This window comes from Calonectris borealis, chromosome 5, assembly GCF_964195595.1.
Source record: "Calonectris borealis chromosome 5, bCalBor7.hap1.2, whole genome shotgun sequence".
Lineage (NCBI taxonomy): Eukaryota > Metazoa > Chordata > Aves > Procellariiformes > Procellariidae > Calonectris > Calonectris borealis.
Window position 1 is genome coordinate 20,595,851 of NC_134316.1, and position 18,876 is coordinate 20,614,726.

Sequence of the window (18,876 nt, forward strand, 5' to 3'; positions counted from 1 at the left end):
CATGATGTCATGCATTTATGTACTTGACAGATCACAATTGATTTGCCACAAGGTTTTTAAACCATATAGCTAGAGCAAACGTTTATGTAGAGCTTACAGACACTTTTTTGTAATATGGGAACGTTAAGAGGATACAAGAAACAGGAATATGGTATTGTGTTATTATTATCTACTTAGTGTTACCGTAAGTCAAAAAAATATGAGATGTCTCTATAAGGTCAGTTTAATAATAAAGGATTCATATGGCCGCATGAAAATTCCTCTTCTTTAGACAGTAACAGTCAGGATCTGTTTCTGGTAATGAACTACCTGAAGTTTTCACCTCTAGACTAGAGACTTCCTGCATGGGTTAGCAGGAATTTAATGCTGTTGGCCTTTCAGTAGCCTGTTTGAATTTGGTGATCTTAGGTGAGTTCTCAGTGGACAGATGCCTGTGGCACAATACCCACCTCATCAGTTAACTGCTGATAGTTATGGCACAAAGACAAAGTAGTGCTTGGGTTAGGGTGACTGAGCTCCAAATCAGAATTGGGTAATATATGTCTATATGTTAGTTCTTCCCAGTAATGTACAAGGAAGATGCCAGTAAACTGGAAACTGTTTTGAATGCTAAGGAAAAGTTATATACATGCATATATAGATGATATATTTGTGTGTATAAGTAGTTCTTTACAGATACATATTTGATAAGTGATCTTTTGGGGGGTTCAGAAGCCTTCTTTGAAGCCTTTTTGGTTATTAGAATAATGAAAAGATTTCCCAATCATCATTCAAGTGATCACACAGCACAATTAACAAAGCCTACCCTCACTTTTGTTTCCATTCAGTTTGCAGAAGTAACGTCAACAGGAATCCCGAAACCTGTTCAGAATGCATCATGGTTTGCTTGCAAAGGAAATACCTTGTGCTCCTGATGTCATCATTGCAATCATCTCAAATTCAAGTCTGACTGAGCAGGCTCATTATCATTCTCTCCATGTCCTCCCTTAGAGCAGCCTCTCCCGCCTTCTGTACAGCACAAAACAAGAGCCACAGGGGTGCTTGGATTAGGGAAAGGAGAGACACCCTGCACCTCCCCCCAAGAAAACTTGCTGCACTACTTCCATCTAGTTCCTCCAAACTACATACTGCTTTACAGGACCTTGCACACCACCACCAAATGAAGGTGTGGATTCACAAATACTGATTTCCCCTTCCTGTTTAGTGTTGAACAAAGACTGGGGACAAGCATGGATGTGTGTATTCATTTAGCTTCTGAATGTGGATACGAAAAGAGTGTGCCAGCCTCCACAGAGTTTCCTGAGGAGAGCCACGCATTTCAGACTGCTTTTTTTTCACCAGGACAAATTTCTGCCTTTCGTCTTACAAGGTTAACTAACATCTAAGCAACAGATAGGAAGGCAAGACAGAGCAAAAAGAAGTATGGGGCAAAAAGCAGGGAACAAAATGTCTCAGGCACCAAGTTTAGATCACAACCATGTTTCCTGAAAATTCAGATGGTCCTGGCTATGGACCTCAGGACTGATTCTGTCTCTGACCCACGTGAATTTGTGAATCTCTTCCCCAAACCATCCCCAGCCAACAATCCCTTTCACACAAGGAGTTGATTTCCACTGTGGAAGAGAGCAGGCAGGACAGGGTTAACCTCGCACAATCTTCCTTCAGGCCCCCAGAGGGGCTGGGGTTTTGTTTTCCTGGCTAAGGGAGGGGAGCTGGGGCACATATTGTAACTGGAACTGGAGACCTTTCTGGTGTTACCAGCCTGTTTTGGGTTTGAGGGAAAGCCTGGAGCAGGCGGGAGAGGAGGGAGAATGCAGGCTTGGAAAGCAGCGAGCGTCTGGTAATTGCACAAGGTAAAGCCAAGTGTCCTCCATTTCCCCGAAGCCCTCCTGAGAGCTCAGGGGGGCTCCGAGAGGCCTCCAGCCTCCCTTCCAGCCCTCCTGCCCCCTCCCCGTAGCCTGGCCACATCTTTCAGCTCTGCCGTGCCAGCCTTTTTCTTGACGCCAGGTGTCTATCCCTGTCCACAGCGCGGAGAGGAGCGGGGACAGAAGGGGGAGCAGGAGTCCCCTGGCTTTCGGGGTGCCCGGTCCTGGTCCCCCAGGGCCTGCGGGGGCTCGGACGATCCCCTGCCTTTCCCCTCCCCCTGCGCTGCAGAGGCTCTGGATGCTGTCGTACTCCTGCCATGTGCTGCCACCGCCGCTACTGCTGCTCGTAGCTTAGTCGAGAGTGTCTCCGGCTGCAAACTCCGCCAAACAAGCCTGCATCCTCCTCCAGGGAAGGATACCCAGTAAGTACCAGCCGGAGCCTGCCCCCTCCCTAGGGCACCCCGCCATCGCCTCTTACAAAGGGACTCGCAGCCTCTTCCCCTCGCTTCCTCTCCCCACCCCCTTTTTAAGCCAGTGCAGAGAGGAGTCCGTGAATTCCCTCCAAAGCTATAGGGTGGCTCCCTCCTCCTCCTCCTCCTCCTCCTTCTCTTCCTGCTCCGGCTCTCCTCGGCAAGCCAGGCTGCTGCTGCATTCAGCCGAGGTGGTCCCCAGCCTCGCCCCAGCCATGCTGCTGCGGCTCACCCCCCATGGCTGACTTTTGTTACCCCTCTAGTGCCCGGGGCTGAACTGAGGTGGGCTCATTTTTGGGGGTGGCTGAGACTAGAGAGTGTGTGTGTGTGTGGGAGGTGTCCCTGGGGGTGTGGGGGGGCTGGGTGACTCCCGGATCCTTGCAAGCCTGCGGGCTCGCCAGCCCGGGTGCCCCCTCAGGTGGGCGCAGCAGAGGGGCCGGGCTGCAGCGTGGACCCCGCCACCCTGACATCTGCAGGTGGACTGGGCGAGCCAGCTGCGGGAGCCTCCCCGGGAGCCTCCCAGGAGCCAGCAGCACCCTGGACCCGCTGCCCATCTCAGCCTGCTTCGTTCCCGCTACCCCTCAGATCCTCTCCGGTCCTCACTCCATCCCTTCTCCCCCTCTCTCTGCTGGGGTGCCTGCACCCCTCCTCACCTCGCTGGTACAAACCCCTCCACTCCACTCCCCTCCCCGCCTCTCCCCACCTTCTTTGATTTATTTGTGTATTTCTTTCCTTGGCAACCACCAGTTCTCCTCAGTCAAACAGCGCAGGCTCCCTATAATTTGAAATTAATTTGTTTGACTGCAGCATTGAGACAGGAAGGTTGGGAATTTATTTAATTCTTTTTCCTCCCTGTGCAAAAAGGAAGCGATGAAATTTCCAATCGAGACTCCAAGAAAACAGGTCAACTGGGATCCTCAAGGTTGGTGATTCTCTATTACTATCATTACTATAATAATAACAACAATTATTATTATTCCTTGTGACTAGTGACTCGTAGGAGACTATTTGACTCCAAATGGGAGGAGACGTTGGATGCTTGTCTGTTTCCCTTGTGCACTGCTCAGTCTTTCTTGCTCAATCCTAGCAGTGTGTTAGAAAATGCTCTTCAGATGTGGGGTTGGGTAGGTGCATGGGTAAAACCTCTTCAAGGTCTAAGTTTTAGAGTTCTATATTTGATATCTCTCTTTCCTCCCCTCCCCTCCCTTTTTCTTGAGTATTTCCATGACAAACTTGTCTGGGATAGCAGTGATCTCTGGCTCACAGCATTGTTTGTTTTATCTGTGGCTCCTTTGTTGTTTCTAGTGATCATTGTCTCTGCTGGATGGGTGGTACAGGAGTGGACACAGATGTGACTGCTTGCTCAGAGCTCCTTGATGGCAAATGTTTGTTGGCAAGCAACTGGAGCAAAATGCTGCTGCAATATAACTCATAGTGTGGATGGTATAAAAAGACACGTTAAATAATGGAGCCCAAAGGGACCTTTAGACTCTTTACTCTGTCCTGTTAACAATTGATCAGCCCAAGTGGATAGTTTGATTAACTCTATAGTTAGGTTTGGAGTCTGTCTTGGGGAGTGTGTGTGATGGTGGAAGGAGATTTACGCCAGTGCAGTGGTTTTCAATAAAATGATCCAAGTGGTGTTTTAAAATAAACCATAATGAAATGCTCTTCTTTCCTGGCACGGGGAGGAGGTTCATGTGCAACCTACAGAAGGAGTGACTGAAAAAAACCTACTGGTAATTTGTATACTGTTGTGTCATATTTCTGTGCATCAGTACAGGAGCAGAGCAACTTGAAGCCATATGCTCAGGTTTGCAGCAGAACTGCTGGCAGCCAGTCGCTGTACAGCAGTGCTTGCAGGAAGTATGAAGTGATAGCACGGGCTTTGATTATTCATCTTTATTCCACAGGTTTGGTTTTAGTGGTCAATTTGTCTGTCGTCCTCCGTGCCCTCACGTCTACAAAATGAAACGTTAGAAACAGTTTCTCCTGGTGTAGAAGGAATACAGCAAAACAGACATCTTTCTGCTGAGCAGATCTGATGAGCTGTTTGAATAGTATACACAATTAAGCTTTAGTTTAAGCCTTACTACATTCTTAATTAGGTGAAGTTTGAAATTGACACATCAGCCTCATCCGCCCTCAGCCTCCCAATGAACACATGGATAGTAGCGCTAACAGAAGTTTGATTATTTTAATAATGGTATATTCTTTATCCTAGGGTCAAAATTCTGTGTGGTGAAAAATTGCTCTTCCCAGGTGCTTTTCTGAATGCGTGTTTGCTGTTGCTTCATTTTAATTCATTTTATGTCTTGCAAAATGCCTTTTAATGCAAAAAGCCCTTTCCTCCCTTCCCCTGACAAGGCACACAGGAGGCTGAACTGATGGCATTCTGTATGCAGCTCCTTTGCTTGGCAATCAGCTTTAAAGCATATGGATCCAACAGGTGGTTGGTCACAATTTACTAATGTGTCCAAAACTGTAGAGTACCATAACAGGTAAAAGACCTCAAACCCAGCAGATTTCCTCTCTGCCAAGCTGAATCCCTGCTAAGGACTGCAGAATCCTACCTGTTATTTCCCCTCAGCGTATTGACTTTGTTAGCCAGGCAGCAAGGATGCTAATGTATAGCCAGGAAGGAAGCAAAAAATGTTAATTTCTAATTCTCCAAGGGACTCAGGAAGTAGATAAATTTTGGTGGAATGGAAAAAGGCAAATTGGTAAGGGAAAATTGTCTAAGGCCCAATCCTTCAACCAATAGAGGAACAGTGCAATGACATTGTACTTACAAAGTCCCACTGAAGAATTAGTGATTCTAGTAGGTAGAAGGCAAGGTAGATCAGAGTTCCATTCTTTTTGAAACAAAAATATATTTATGTAGATATAAATGTTAGCAAAGATCTACACAAAATCACTTAGAGCCCTAAAATGAATTTGATTTATAGTCACACATGTAGTCTGTTCTCTGCATGTGCATGTGAAGAATAATGGTATGTTTTGCATCCTGTGTGATATCCTTGGAGTTAAGAACTGAAGTATCTTTTCTCAGATACAAAGATCAACATGTAGAAAGCTGGTGGTGCAAGGATACAAAGAGTCCTAAGCATTAAAAGCAGAGCTCATGTCCAGTTAATGTTCACACACAAACACCAGGCTCATTTCAGTGCATATTGTATGATCGTGCCCTGTTCTGGTCGTCAGACAGAGAACGTGCAGTTTCCACAGTTTTGTCTAGTAGGAATTGTGCTAACTTGTGCTAACAGTACTTGAAATATATCAACTGGTGTTCCTGGCAAGCAAGCTAGCAGTCCAATGATGTAAGTGAGAGCAATGGTATCTAAAAAATTGTTTAGATCTGATTATTCCAGGCAATATTTTCTAGAAACTATACACATTTCTAAAGGCCAGGGCCCTTGTTGTGGAGCTATGGCTGGCTTGGGACTGATGATGTTGCTGGTTTGAACCCCGGTCAGAATGATAGTAATTCAAATGAATTAACGCTCAAACTCCATAATGCTGACTGAACTATAAATATTTACATAGATAAATAAATTAGAGTCTGCTGGTAGCTTTCATCTGGCATAAAACTGGTATTCTCAGTTCACATCAGCAAAGATCAATATACCATAGAAAGACTTTGTGGAGAGAACAGGTTTAAAAGAATAGAATTGACATGAGGGATGGTGTCTGACAGACAGCTAATGGGAAGCTGATTTCGCAGCCATTAAACTGGAACAAACAGGGCATGGAGACTGAACTGTGCTTTTATGTAGTATCTTCACTTGTCTTGGGTATAGAGTATATCTGTGTGTTCCCCTGTCTTCTAGATAAAGCAAATATTTCATAAACCTGGAAGTATATAAGGTCCAGATTCCTCCAGTGAAGTCCCCTCCTATTCCAGGCAATCAAATTATATAATCCCATTAACAAATAGATCAAACTCCATCCCAAAAGTCATTGGGACTTGTCCCTAACAATCCAATGTGCAATATGTCCTAGAATCTCATATAAATAGATTAAAAAACATACTATTCATTTACAGTGAGTGAATGGGGTAAGAAATGAGTAAAAGACTCAAGCAGGCACCTCAAGAATGTTTTAGGGAGAGTTGGACACGTTGAGTAGGGGTACAGGATCTCACACTACCTGGCCTTACATTTTAAAACACAAGCCTGCCATTTGTGTTACTGGTGGAATCAGCCTGGATATACACAATCATAAAACATTTTATCTGCCTATCACTGATTTTTGTTTCTCCCATTTGGTGCAATTCAGGCAAAGCAATAATAACTGAAATTAGTGAAAGATCAGATTTTAGTTTCATACCTCATACAACTTCCCATCTATACTTTTCAGAATATACGATTTGGTTTATAGCAGCATATGAAGACGTTAATTGTTGTAATTATTGTTCTCATCTCTCCTCTTTCCTGCCTTCCTCCTGCTGTTTGTTACACCCACCTGTTGTCTGTGCTTAAATTGGCTTATAATCTCTTTGCACATATATTTTTACACAGTACCTAAAGCACAATGGGTCCCTCATCCTGACTGAGACATCTGGATGTTACAGCAATATCATTTTTTTCCCCTATGAATTATCTGCTTAAAATTGCTGTTTCTTTGCAGAAAAGAAGGGTAGATGAGACCGTTTCCAATATGCTCAGAAATTATCCCCAAACATGACTGTCTTGCAGGGTGATAGTGAGATGTCTTTTCCAAGGGAAGAGTGTCTATCTTGGTGATGCTTTTAATAGGCAGATAATGGAGTTCAGTTCAGTCTTGTTCCATCCTTTGTGCCTGCAGTTTTTTGCTGTCATCACAGTGATATGGATTGTCAAAGCTTTTGAATTTCCAGGTACGTGTTTATCTCTACACTGACCTTTTTGAACTCTGAAGTTTTGATGCAAATTCCCGCATCCTTTCACAAAGACATCATTTGTGTAGGATGGCTTTCTGCAGTTTGGAACCCTAAAATCATGCATTTATTATCATCCTTACGTTTAGCGTGGGAGTAAGTGGTCTGTGGGGAATTCAAGCTGTGGTTGAGAGTCTGGAGTTTCCTCAGCTTTTGCCACTGACTTACTGTTTAACCTTCATTAAGCCACTTACCCTTTCTTTTCCTCCCTTTTTCCTTGACTGCAAAACGGGAATATTAATACTTCCGTAATGCACAAGGGTGTTGTGAAATAGAATTAACTTGTTTAGAGCAATCTAAGATCTGCTATTGAAAGAAGAGCGTATGTATTGCAATCAAATGCTAAAACAATTAGGAGGGAGCAAAACAGTCTGTCATCATACACAGATCACATCAATTAAGAAATAAGGTTACACAGATCACATCAATTAAGAAATAAGGTTGTCTCTGCACTTTACAACTAGAGGAAACTAGTATTACTCGTGCTTCTTTACAGACACTAAAGACTCAATTGAGTTTCCCATTAGAAGTATCTAGAGACCTTTGATATTCCCCAGCTGCCGCTCCAGAGGGGCTCAAGCCTTCCATAGGTCCTGTGTCACCGCCATGCGATTTCTCACTTCACCTGAGACACCTCAACAGCACTGGACACCTATATGTGGACAACTGAGCTGAGTCTCAAATGCCTTCATGCAGGTATCAGGACTGGATCACCCCTTGATGACTGTTTGTTGGAAAAATCTTCAGCATCAGCTACTCAGTATAAATTAAACGGACACTGTCTGCAGAGTGTTACAAACTGCTGCAGTTCCTGCTTTTTCTGTCCTTTTGTTCAAAGAGACCAATGCAGAAGGCAAACTTGATTATAAAGGCATAGATGAGTAGAATGAGGGTGTTCATTTCTGTCCTCTGTTTTCAAGAAGATATATGAAAAGAAGTGGAGTGCAACTGTGAGCTAGACAATATCATTCTGCACTAGTAAGTCAGTTCTTAGTAGCTCAGTGTAAGAAGACTGCTATGGAAAGCTATAATGTGTAAAAAAGTAGCTCTGATCCCAGCAAATGACCCATGGTCAGCAGGTACTGACCATGTGCTACTTATATTACAAAATTGTATTGGCTACTGACCAATCGTATTGGCTACTGAGAGACCAGGACTCTGCTGTGCCTAATAAGCATGGGTTGCAGAACAACTGTAAGGAGTTTATTTTAAAGAGAGATTTGAAGGAGAATAGGAATTGGATAAACAGGAGGACATTCCGGGCGGTGCATGGTAGGCGCAATAGTGCCAAATACAGTAAGGTGGAAAATTTGAAGAGTTTGGAAAACAAATAAAAGAGAATGAAGAAATCAGAATTTTACTAAAGGTTACGTGGAGCCTGCAGGGGAGGCAGATGAATACTGTGGACCTTATTGTGGTAAGAGATAGGAAGATATGACTGAATTAGCAGGAGAGGAAGAAAGACAGCAGAGCGCTATTAGTTTCATCATTGTTGTTTTTAAGATGCCCTGGAAATGGAAAAACTAAGGATTCAGAAAAGTAAAATTAATAATAAGAAAGTGACAGAGTGAAAGACTGGACACCAGCTTTCTTAGTAATAGTGAGGAAAGACTGAACTACAGTCAAGGTAGAAAAGAATGAAAAGAATCAAAGGCAATATGAAGCTCTAAGTCTAAGACAGAGAGAGCAGTAGAATTGTCAGCAGTGGGAGATGTTAAGACAGAATTACTATTTTTGTGAAGAATACCAATGCTATTTTTTGCCACGTATGTACAAGAGTAATCCATTAATAGGCTTTTGGACTGGAAAGTCCCTTGGGCAACTCTTGAAAACTGATGCTACCTAAAGTGATGGAGTTTGCTTTTGGGAGAAAGATATATGATATCAGTTGTAATTGGGTAGGTTTTGGTTCAGCTTTTGGTGTTTATGTAGTTTTATGTAGCTAGCGTGTGGACTGTATCAGCTTCAGACAGAAGAGTGCATACACATGGTGATACAGTTTAGTTCTTACTCTCTTGATTTAATCCAGAGCTAGGAATTTTACCACTCACTTCAGTGCGAGCGACATGAGATTCTTCATTTTAAAAGTATCAGAACTGTGTTGTCCCCGCAGGCTTTACTGAGTTAAAAGTAAAGGAGTGCCTGGAATCACTGGGAGATCAGGGGCCCTAGATGTTGTGTTGTAAATAGGGTAAGTACCTGGAGTGAAATGGGGAGGGAACAATGAGGAAGTCAAGGTAAGAAAGCGATAACAAACACACTGGTATTCAACAGGTAGAGTATTACAGAATTCAGTGTCATAGTAATGCCTAACCTTTATTTTGCAATAATCTCAGTGTAATAGCAAAAGCCAAAGCAGAGAATATAAATGCTGAACAGTTGACTGGTTTTTATAGGTTTTTTATGTAAAAGAAGTGACATTCAGCAAAAGGCTAAATACTACCTTTTTTATGGAATGCCTCTGTTTTTTGTTTTCTGTAAGAAATTGAAAACATCCTGGGACCTGGCCTTTGTCAGACAGAGGCTGCTCATATTCTAGTTCCTGAAACATTGGTTATACTTCTATTGTTTGTCTATAAAGCATGTATATGAAAAACATTTTAACTATAATGGAAAATGTGCTCTAAGATGAACCCACTGACTTTCATAAATAACATGCCATACAGTTCTCACTAGTTACCCCAATGAGATAAAACAACAAGTGAGAACAGCACATATCATATACCCTTGTACTTCAGGGTGGTAGTACCAATCCTTTTTAGTCCATGGACCCTTATTATTCTCCCAACATAATTTCTGGGCTGCTTTTCACAGTTACAATCAAACATTAACTCAGATTATTTAAACAAAATAGTATTTCAAAAGTGAACTATGAATCTCTTACTGTGTTAATGAACTACAGAATTTAGGGGATATTTCCTTGGTCTGGGAATGCTGAGACCAAGAATTCAGATTTCATCTTTTTCTTTAACTGCTAGTACAATTGTTATGCTATTACAAATCTTATTATTGGCAAAATGTCCCAAATGCGTGTATTATTATGTGTTATTCAGATGTCCCAAAATACAAGCATAGGAGATCACTGGTAAGATTTTGAGGTTAGAGTGGAAATTCAGTGTGGGTATATCTCGGTGTTGGAAGTGGAAAAGCAAGCCAGTAAGGTGATAGAATCTGTTATCAAAACCTGTATAGAGGGAAAAAAAAAGGTGGAAGAAAATACATGAGCCTGGCTTCATTTTATTTTTCTGTTTTTTCAAATGGAAGGGGAACATCCTGCTGAAAGCTGGAGTTGTGACAAGGGGCATGACATATAAAATATATGAAAGTGCTTGAAACTTGTTGCACTTAGGATCTGGAGTCCTGAATAGGCGTAGTGATCAGCTGCAAAGTCTGGGTGTGGGTTCAATTTTTTTTAGAAGTCCAGACATAGTTAGGTCCAGCATTTTGTTTGAGTTTGCTATTTGAAATTTTAGAGGACATTTGAAAAGCAATAAAGACTTAACAAGGAGAGACAAAGGAAAGCTGCTTCAGGTAATGTAGATTACAAAAGAATGGACCCAAAGTGTGACAGGGTCAGATCTGCTGCCAGAGGTGCAGAAAATGCAGAATGAAAAGAGTGTACCTGTGGTAAGGCTGAAAATGGTCTGAAAAAAAAATGGGTGGACATAAAGACAAATTTGGCTGCCTCCAAATAGAATTCACTGTTTTCAAGCACATGATGTTCTTTCTACCTTTTAGAAGTAAGCACATAACCTAGGGCATATTTAAAAAAAAATGAAGTATTTTTATGTTCTCTATTGGTTCCTCAGGCATGTATCAGGGTCCTCCTCTGTGAGGAAAACTAAAGCATAATATAAATAAGCTTATGGACATATTACAAAATATCTTCATCTGATGAAGTAAGTATCTTTAATAGATGATGATCTGTTTATTTGGCTTGTCCTTCATTGGAGAAACATGCTTATGTTTCTTCCGTTTGTTCTTTAATTCTGCCCCCAAAGAGATGCATTCAATAGATCTTTAAATTGCTTCAGTTCTATTCATTTCTGATAACCCATAGATTACGCATGACTCTGTGACCGTTGTTTGCTGAAGACAATAGACTGTTTAACTAGTAGGGGATAACAAAAGTTAACACCCAAAAAATCGTCTTCTTACAAAGCAATACAAGTTATTTTGGTATCACTATCCTACAGGATCATCACAGTGCTTTAAGGATCAGGCTTTGAGTACCTAGATTTGTTAGAGCCATATGTTCATATCTCAGCAGGACTGACTCATCTTTTCTTCCCTAGGAAGAAAAAACAACATGTTACTGACTTTATTGGATGAAGATTTTGGATTTTGGCACCTTAAACTTGTGCCACTGAGATTCTTCAGATTCAGTGATATGCTGTTAAAGGGTGCTTGAATTATTTCTCTCTTACTCGGTACCGTAGTATAATAGTACTGGCATGATTTGAAAAGAGCAAATACATACTGGCAGCTTATCCAGGGCTTTTATCCTCTCAAATCTCAGCTTTTCATTTTAAAGAAACAAAAGGCAGTCACTAGCTACTATGTGTGAAAAACCTCAATGATGAAAGAATTATAAAAGAAATGGTACTGCAGAAAATCCCAGCTGAAATGAAGGAAGCCGCTCACACATCTCAAAGACATTCCTCTGGGTTAACTCAGATCCATCAGTGATTACTTAAATGTTAAGACTGCTAAGTTTGGATTGCACAAGAAAGGGTCGTGCAGAGTTGGGTAGCAGCAATCATGACAGCTACAGAAACAACACCAGAGCCACCTCTTCATGATGCTATAGCCACCATACTAATTTGCCTTCATGAGAAGCAGAGTTCATTACTGGGTTACAATGATATACTGACATATAACCTTGCGACCTGAATTTCTGATTGCTACCAGACATTATTTGTTAAGATTCAGTTTTCTAAAAATAGGCATCTGCTGCCATTTAAGGGACTGTAAGGTAGCTGAGACATTTGCATAGGCCTGATATATACGATAATGGACCTAAGAGAGACCTCTGCCCTCCTGGAGCAACAGCTTAAGGCCAATTAGGATATCATAGGACCTCTCACTTGGTACTATATGATACGGATGGGCAACTGAATTACGCCATTTGAGTGTGACTTAGTTGGAGAATAAAACACCTAAATATAGGTAGGTATCTGTAATGCAGAGAAATTCTAAGTTTCTAAGAACCTGCTATGGTTAGGGGAGATATAGTCAAATATGGTTCATGGAGCCTGAAGAACTTTCAGTTGATGTCTGGTTTACAGTCAGCATAATCACTCTCCAGGCTGCACTGACCAATTTGACGACATATGTATTGACTCTGCTGGGATGTATTCCGAGTTACAGCAAAGGAAAGAAATGAGACAAGCGTTGTTCCTGCTCATACTTTGAACTTCAGCTCAAATGGCTTTGGGTAGCTTCTCACTACGAGGATTTAGGGCAGGTATACACTACTTTTTCCTGGTGGACTCATTCTCAATTTGTGCATGCTTTGGGCTTACAAGAAGTTACACCATTATGGTTAGTGCACCTCTGCTGAAAGTTATAAAATACTTTGAGCTTGGCATTATTAGCAGTGATTTGTTTTCACCAGCCCTGAGCACAGGAGAATGAGTTCATGTCCACCTGCTATACACTGTGCAGGCATACTTTTGCTTAGGTGAAGCTTAATTGTGGGCAAAACTGATTAGAGGGCCACAACTATCTCTTTCTTAAGTCTGATCTGTGAATGCATGTAGCTACATGTCAGTGATTCAGTATGGCAACACTGTGAAGTACTGCGAGGTGTTAGAAGCCATACCATATCAGCAGATGCCATCCTTGTGTAACTGTAAAGTTTTATCATAGTTCAAATTACAACTGTATTTCTACAATATTATCTGAATAGAAGCTGAGCATGAGATAAGAAAAGTCTTGTGTAATTCAGTTGTTGTACTGACAGACTCCTTATCATATAAGATACCCTAAATTATATACTATATAGCAAACTCCAAGCCAGATTTGCGCAGCCAGAATCAGCCTGGCATTGATCTGGAGCTCTGTGTGCCCAACCAGCCTCCCAGTGACACTGTTCATCTATTCTGTTTATTATACACCGCCGTGAGCAGCATAATGGGTCTGAAGTCTCTTTAACCTACTTACTTTTGCTTACCTGAGCTCTCTTTGACTCACAGTCACTTTCTAGTAATTGTCTTACATGCAGACCGGACAGGTAAATCATTCTGACTGTGGCAACATTACTGGTGCAACTTACACACCAAAAGTGTAAAAGAAAAATGTGTATGTTATAAAAAATGTAGAATAAGGGCAAATAAAATTGGCTATGCTGAACATGTGCATTTCAACAGCAACTTTCTCTTCCTTGTGAAAGAGCTTTTCTGCACAAGCTAATTTTGTAATAGCGATCTTATATTATATGTATTTTTTGTCCTGTTCCAGAACAGGTTTTCAAAGTACTGAAAAGCCTTCGTTCACTTTAACTAAGACTGTTACTGTGTATAGGAAGTTAAGACTGCTAAATAGACTGGATCCTCAGGATATGCAAGTAGTATAGCTCCAGTGAACTAAAAAATAGCCCGACTGATATGCTTCTTACAAGATTTCTGATCATTACCACATGATGAAGGATCCACTTTTATTGCTGTTGCCCAGAAAATTTGAGAAATTATCACTTAATTGAAGTGGTGGATCATTAATGAGATTTGCCTGAATTCAAAATATTTTTCTGTAGATTCCAATCATTAGCCAGGTTGGGGAAGACACCACTAGACTGATGCAGAAATTCTTACTTCTTGTTTTTACAGAGGAGCATCAGTATGAGCTCTTTAGATATGGTCAGTAACGTGCAGATACATCCATAAGGATGCCCCAAGAAATCTTTGAAGGGAACAATTAGTGCTGACACTGTTCTTATTCTGGGGTTAGAGGTTATATTGCATGTGTTTTTCTGGCCTTACTCATATGTGAAAGATCTGTTCCTTGGCTATTAACCTAAGAGAGTCCTGCAGGAGATATTGTACTGCCCCAGCTGAGTGATGTATTGGCGTCTCACAGTTCCAATCTATACTGTAGTCAGTGGTGCTGCTAAAGTCCCCTTCGCATGACTGAGGTGATCAAGAGATTCCTTCACTCCGCTGTTAGGCTGTATCCCTGGCAGACAGCCAGCATCAATCACATTTCAAATGTACATTAGATAGCTTCCTGCTAGGAAAACCAGCATGAATCTTTGCTTTGTTGTTTGTCTCCTCCACTTGCTTGTTTTACGACTAGGTTTCTGTCAATAAGAGTGTTCTTCCCTTTGTACACAGGCCTTCTTATGCTAAGTTGCAAGACTTGGGTTTCCTTCACTGGTTGGTCTGACCATGAGACCATTGGCTAAATTTCTGTTGTGAATGCTTGAGATAGGATATTTGGAAGATCCCAGTCCAGCTGCTCTAGCAGAAGGACACCAGCTAAAACGCTGACCCTACATTATCCTGTGAGCACTTTGAAGCAGAACACCTTGAACTCCTGTAGTGCAAGATTCAGACTCTTCCTAAATGTTACTGGAATTCTGGGACACTTCCTGGTGAAGAAAAGTAATGAACTCATTTCATCCAACGGCATGTCATGGTGCAATGGAATTTTTTTTATTAGTCTTTAAAAAGAAGGTTATAGATAAGCAGCAGCATTACTGCTTCAACCTGTCTGTTGTTCATCGAAGCGTGAAGTCTGCAGAGCACCAGAGAGCAGCTATTTATTACTTGGTGCTTGTACTTGAGGCTTGTGACATACTGACAAGAAAGCAGTTTTTCTATATATTACCTAATAAGGAAAAACAATAGTATGTTCATCTTTTCTGACAGGAACTCTTTTTCACGAAGTCATCTCTATACCCCAAGATCTTGAGCCAAAAGCACTTGCTTCCTATTTGGCTCTTGACAGAGTGGAGAACTGCATGAACTAGAACTCCCAATTTTAGCAAGAGCAAGAAATACTGATCTAATGCTAGGGAAACAGGTTTTAACAGTGATCTATTGATTTTAGTCTTATTTTAGAAAGGGAAAGGTGAGAATTTCTGTTGGGTTTCTCTGTATGCAGTTTCTCTATAAATAGCTTCATAAACCTCATGATAGCACTGCTGCCAGTGAGTGTGTTGGAACAAACACAGTCACCAATCTTGAAGCAGGAGGGCTCCTTATTTGGGACTTGCCCCTGTCAATCACTTCTAATCTCCCCTCAACTCTTCCTGCTCCTCACTGTAATACTCTTCTACTCTATTTCCCATTTTCCAATACCTGAAGTTCATTGATGAGTCCCGTTACATGTGAACATGTGCTTGGCTCCTTGCTCTGGGCTCAAGTGTCAGAGGCAACGGGGAGGGTAGCTGAGTGCCAAGTGCTGAGAAGAACTGAGCAGGGAGTTACGGGTATGCTGCCTCCCACGCTGCCAGCATGGTTGGAGACAAGTGAGGGACAAGAGCAGATGGATGGATTTGGAGGAGGGCAGGGTGGAAGAGAGGTCGGGGAGAGAGGAAGCAAAGCAAGGGAAACAAAATTCGAACTGCCCTCCAGCAGTGTACATTCTCACTCCAGCACAAGACAAATCTCCCTCAAGTATTCGACTGGACTTGACAGCTCTGTAAGTAGTGCTACAAATGGTGTCAGTAGCAGTGCATCTCCATGTTAATGCCAATAAGCGTTAGCTAGGAACCCCCCGAGGACTGCTGTCCTGAAGCCAAACCAGAAAGAAAAAAAACGAAGATGCTTTCAGCTGTTCCTGGAGTTTATGTCCTGCCTTAGCACATCCATTCTTTTGACCAGTGAGCTGTCATGTGTGCCTTAGAAAAGTGCAGTGCCTGGGAGAGGGAGAAGGGAGGGGAAAGTATCCCAGCATCCCATGACCGTGACTTTTGCAGAGATTTTTTTAATGTCAGTGGGTAAGTTCTGGCTGGTAGCTGCGCAAGCCAGCCTTGGGCTTCCTGTTGTTTCCCTGCCATTTGCATAGCCTCAGTAGGCAGGAGCTCTAAGCTGTGTTTGCAAGAGAGTAACTCTTGGGCAGTCCATTTTAGGTTTGTGGGCAGGCTCTGACTGCGGTTCTGACAGCAGAGAGGCTGGGTCAGAATTTGGAAGTTCTTGTAAATAATCAGCAAGAGCAGCTTACACAGCTTGTGGGTATCATATTTTTCCTTTATAACCAACAAAAGAAAGGAGTCTGATTTATGGCTGTCCAATAATCTTGCAATAGACAGACCAGCATTTTGTCATATATAGTGGAAAAATGCATGTCCCCTAAAAGAACTTGAAGATTTGCTAATACGTTGATGACAAACCATTGTACCTGCTTGATGCATGTATGATAAAGACCTTGTTTTAATCAACTTTTGAAATTACTCTTGAATTTAATTAATTTGCTAACATCTCTGTGACAGTGTTTACATGAGACAAACTGTGAACACATACAGTATTGTTTTTCCTCAGTGTCACAGGGGTTTATCTATTATTTGTGAAATGCTTTGAGATATTTAGATAATCATGAAAGATTATTACAGACTTGGCACAACTGATGCAAAGAGGAATGTTGAGATGTGTTTGACTATCTTACACAGAAGGGGAGAGAAAGGATTTCAAGACTGTTTTCCTGCTGTGAGTCGGGACTAGAATATCAAGATGAATGATTTTTAATTTTTTTTTTTTTTAAGACCCTTAACATGTCACCAGTTTGTTTACAGATCCTGGATGATGAATACAAGCCTACAACATTAGACTGTTTTTCTTTGTTACCTTCACTGATAGCTTTTTTTCTTGAGTCCATAGGGGTATGCAGGGCACAGATTGAAAACACTGACCTAAATGATTTCTGGCAGATGGTTTTATGCCCTGTTCTTAGATACTTCCAATGAAGGGGATTTCAATATCTCAGTGGCTGTTCCCATGCTTAGCTATCCTTGTAGCTAGACTTTTTCCTAATATATAATCCCCTACTTCCTTGGTACAGATTAATCAATTATTTCTTGCCCTATTCTTAAGGGATCTAGGGAAGAATTCATCACTGTCTTTAGTTAGTCAGTGTCTTATTTTCGTTTGTGAGACTACAGTTCACATTTTTACATTTAGTCCAAACAGCATTTTCATTTATGTTAAGATAATGCTTCAGAAAGTTGCAATGAAAATCAAAGTGGGATGTTGAAAAGATGACTGCATTGATAATCATTTTGTGTCATGGACAAATGACATGTGAATATGTGGTGGAGTTTGATTTACTGTGGTTCAAACCAAGATAAAAAATAGTCAAAACTGATTGAAGGAAGAGACTGATATTTCCCATATTCTTTAAATACAGATCCAGTGTTTGCCTCCTGTAGTTTGTTAACTCATTCTCTCCTTATATATTCCTGTGCTCTTAACACTCAGTTACAATAAAGCATGTCAGTATTCAGTCACCGTTCAATATTTTGGTGATAAGTGAAGTGGAGAGAGATGTTGAATAGAAAAGCCTTTTCTGTGCCATTCAGAGTTTTCTTCCCTTTTCTATTAGCCTGAAGAAAGAAAAACATATCTTCATCTTCACTGGTTGTTAACTATATGCAGTCATATGAAAGGTTGTGCAGAAGCCAAAAATGGACATAAAATTAAAGAAATAAAGTACAGATGTCCAAAGTAAGAGTGGGTCCTTTTGGATAGGTCTTAAAACACACAAGTCTGGGAGCACGAGAGTGGATTTCTACTCCAGCCTTGTAATTTGTTGTCTGATCTTGGTTAAGCAATTTCTTTTTTGTCTACGCTATACCTACACAGTTGTATTCAGCGAGAGTTGAACGCTGCTGTCTGAGCTAGGCCAGCCCAAGGAAGCTCGTGAACTTGAACCTATCTGGTACAGCACTGTTTTGAACCAAATATGTCCTGCTAAGTGGCTAGGACTATAAACAGAAGCTCAGCACTATACTAACAAAGCTACCCAGCTTTTCTTGGCTTGTACCTGATTTCTGTGCAAATCATCTTGAAAGTTGGATCAGTCTGCAAGAAGGAGCCTAAAAACACTTTTGAATTATTCACATGAAAGATTAAGGAAAATTATTGTTGCCCAGCATTTTTTCCAGAATGATTTGAAAGACAGTGATATATGGTAGTTATTGCTGTTTGTAATATATTCAAGGCACTCCTGTTCTAAACACTGCTGATGTTAGGGCCCCTGTTCTGAAGAGTTTATTCTCTATGAAATAAATAATTATAATATGTAAATATTAATAACGACATATACAAAAACTGATTTAGGATTGGATTTGTTGACACAGTGAGATTTTCTGGTTTTTATATGGTTAAGGGTACTGAGATTTTAGTCCTGCAGACTTCATTTTCCTAAGCAGCCATTGTGAGATTTTCCTTTCCCTGCTTTGAAAGCTCCTTGTGAGATGGATGCTTGAACTGCCATTTAAAGAATTTACAATTAGAAATGGCAGTGCCTTTCAGAAATACAATAAGTATAAAAATGGTATTCAGACCCTCCTCTCTCTCTCACTATACTTTCTTGGCTAAAATTAAATTAGCTTGCACATACTTCTTTTCTATCTCTTTAGGGAGACTAGGTTCAGAATTGCTAAAGTGAAATGATAGAATACCAG

At 41.2% G+C, this 18,876-nt stretch overlaps 1 protein-coding gene across 1 annotated transcript in view; it reads left to right on the forward strand.

Moving 5' to 3' along the window:
• The first annotated feature begins 3,205 nt into the window (after positions 1-3,205).
• Positions 3,206-18,876, forward strand: part of KCNK10 (potassium two pore domain channel subfamily K member 10) — a 69,538-nt gene continuing 53,867 nt past the window's right edge. Inside the window, exon 1 of the mRNA XM_075152495.1 lies at positions 3,206-3,257. Coding sequence (XP_075008596.1) covers positions 3,206-3,257 — 52 coding nt within the window. The remainder of the gene's footprint in view (positions 3,258-18,876) is intronic.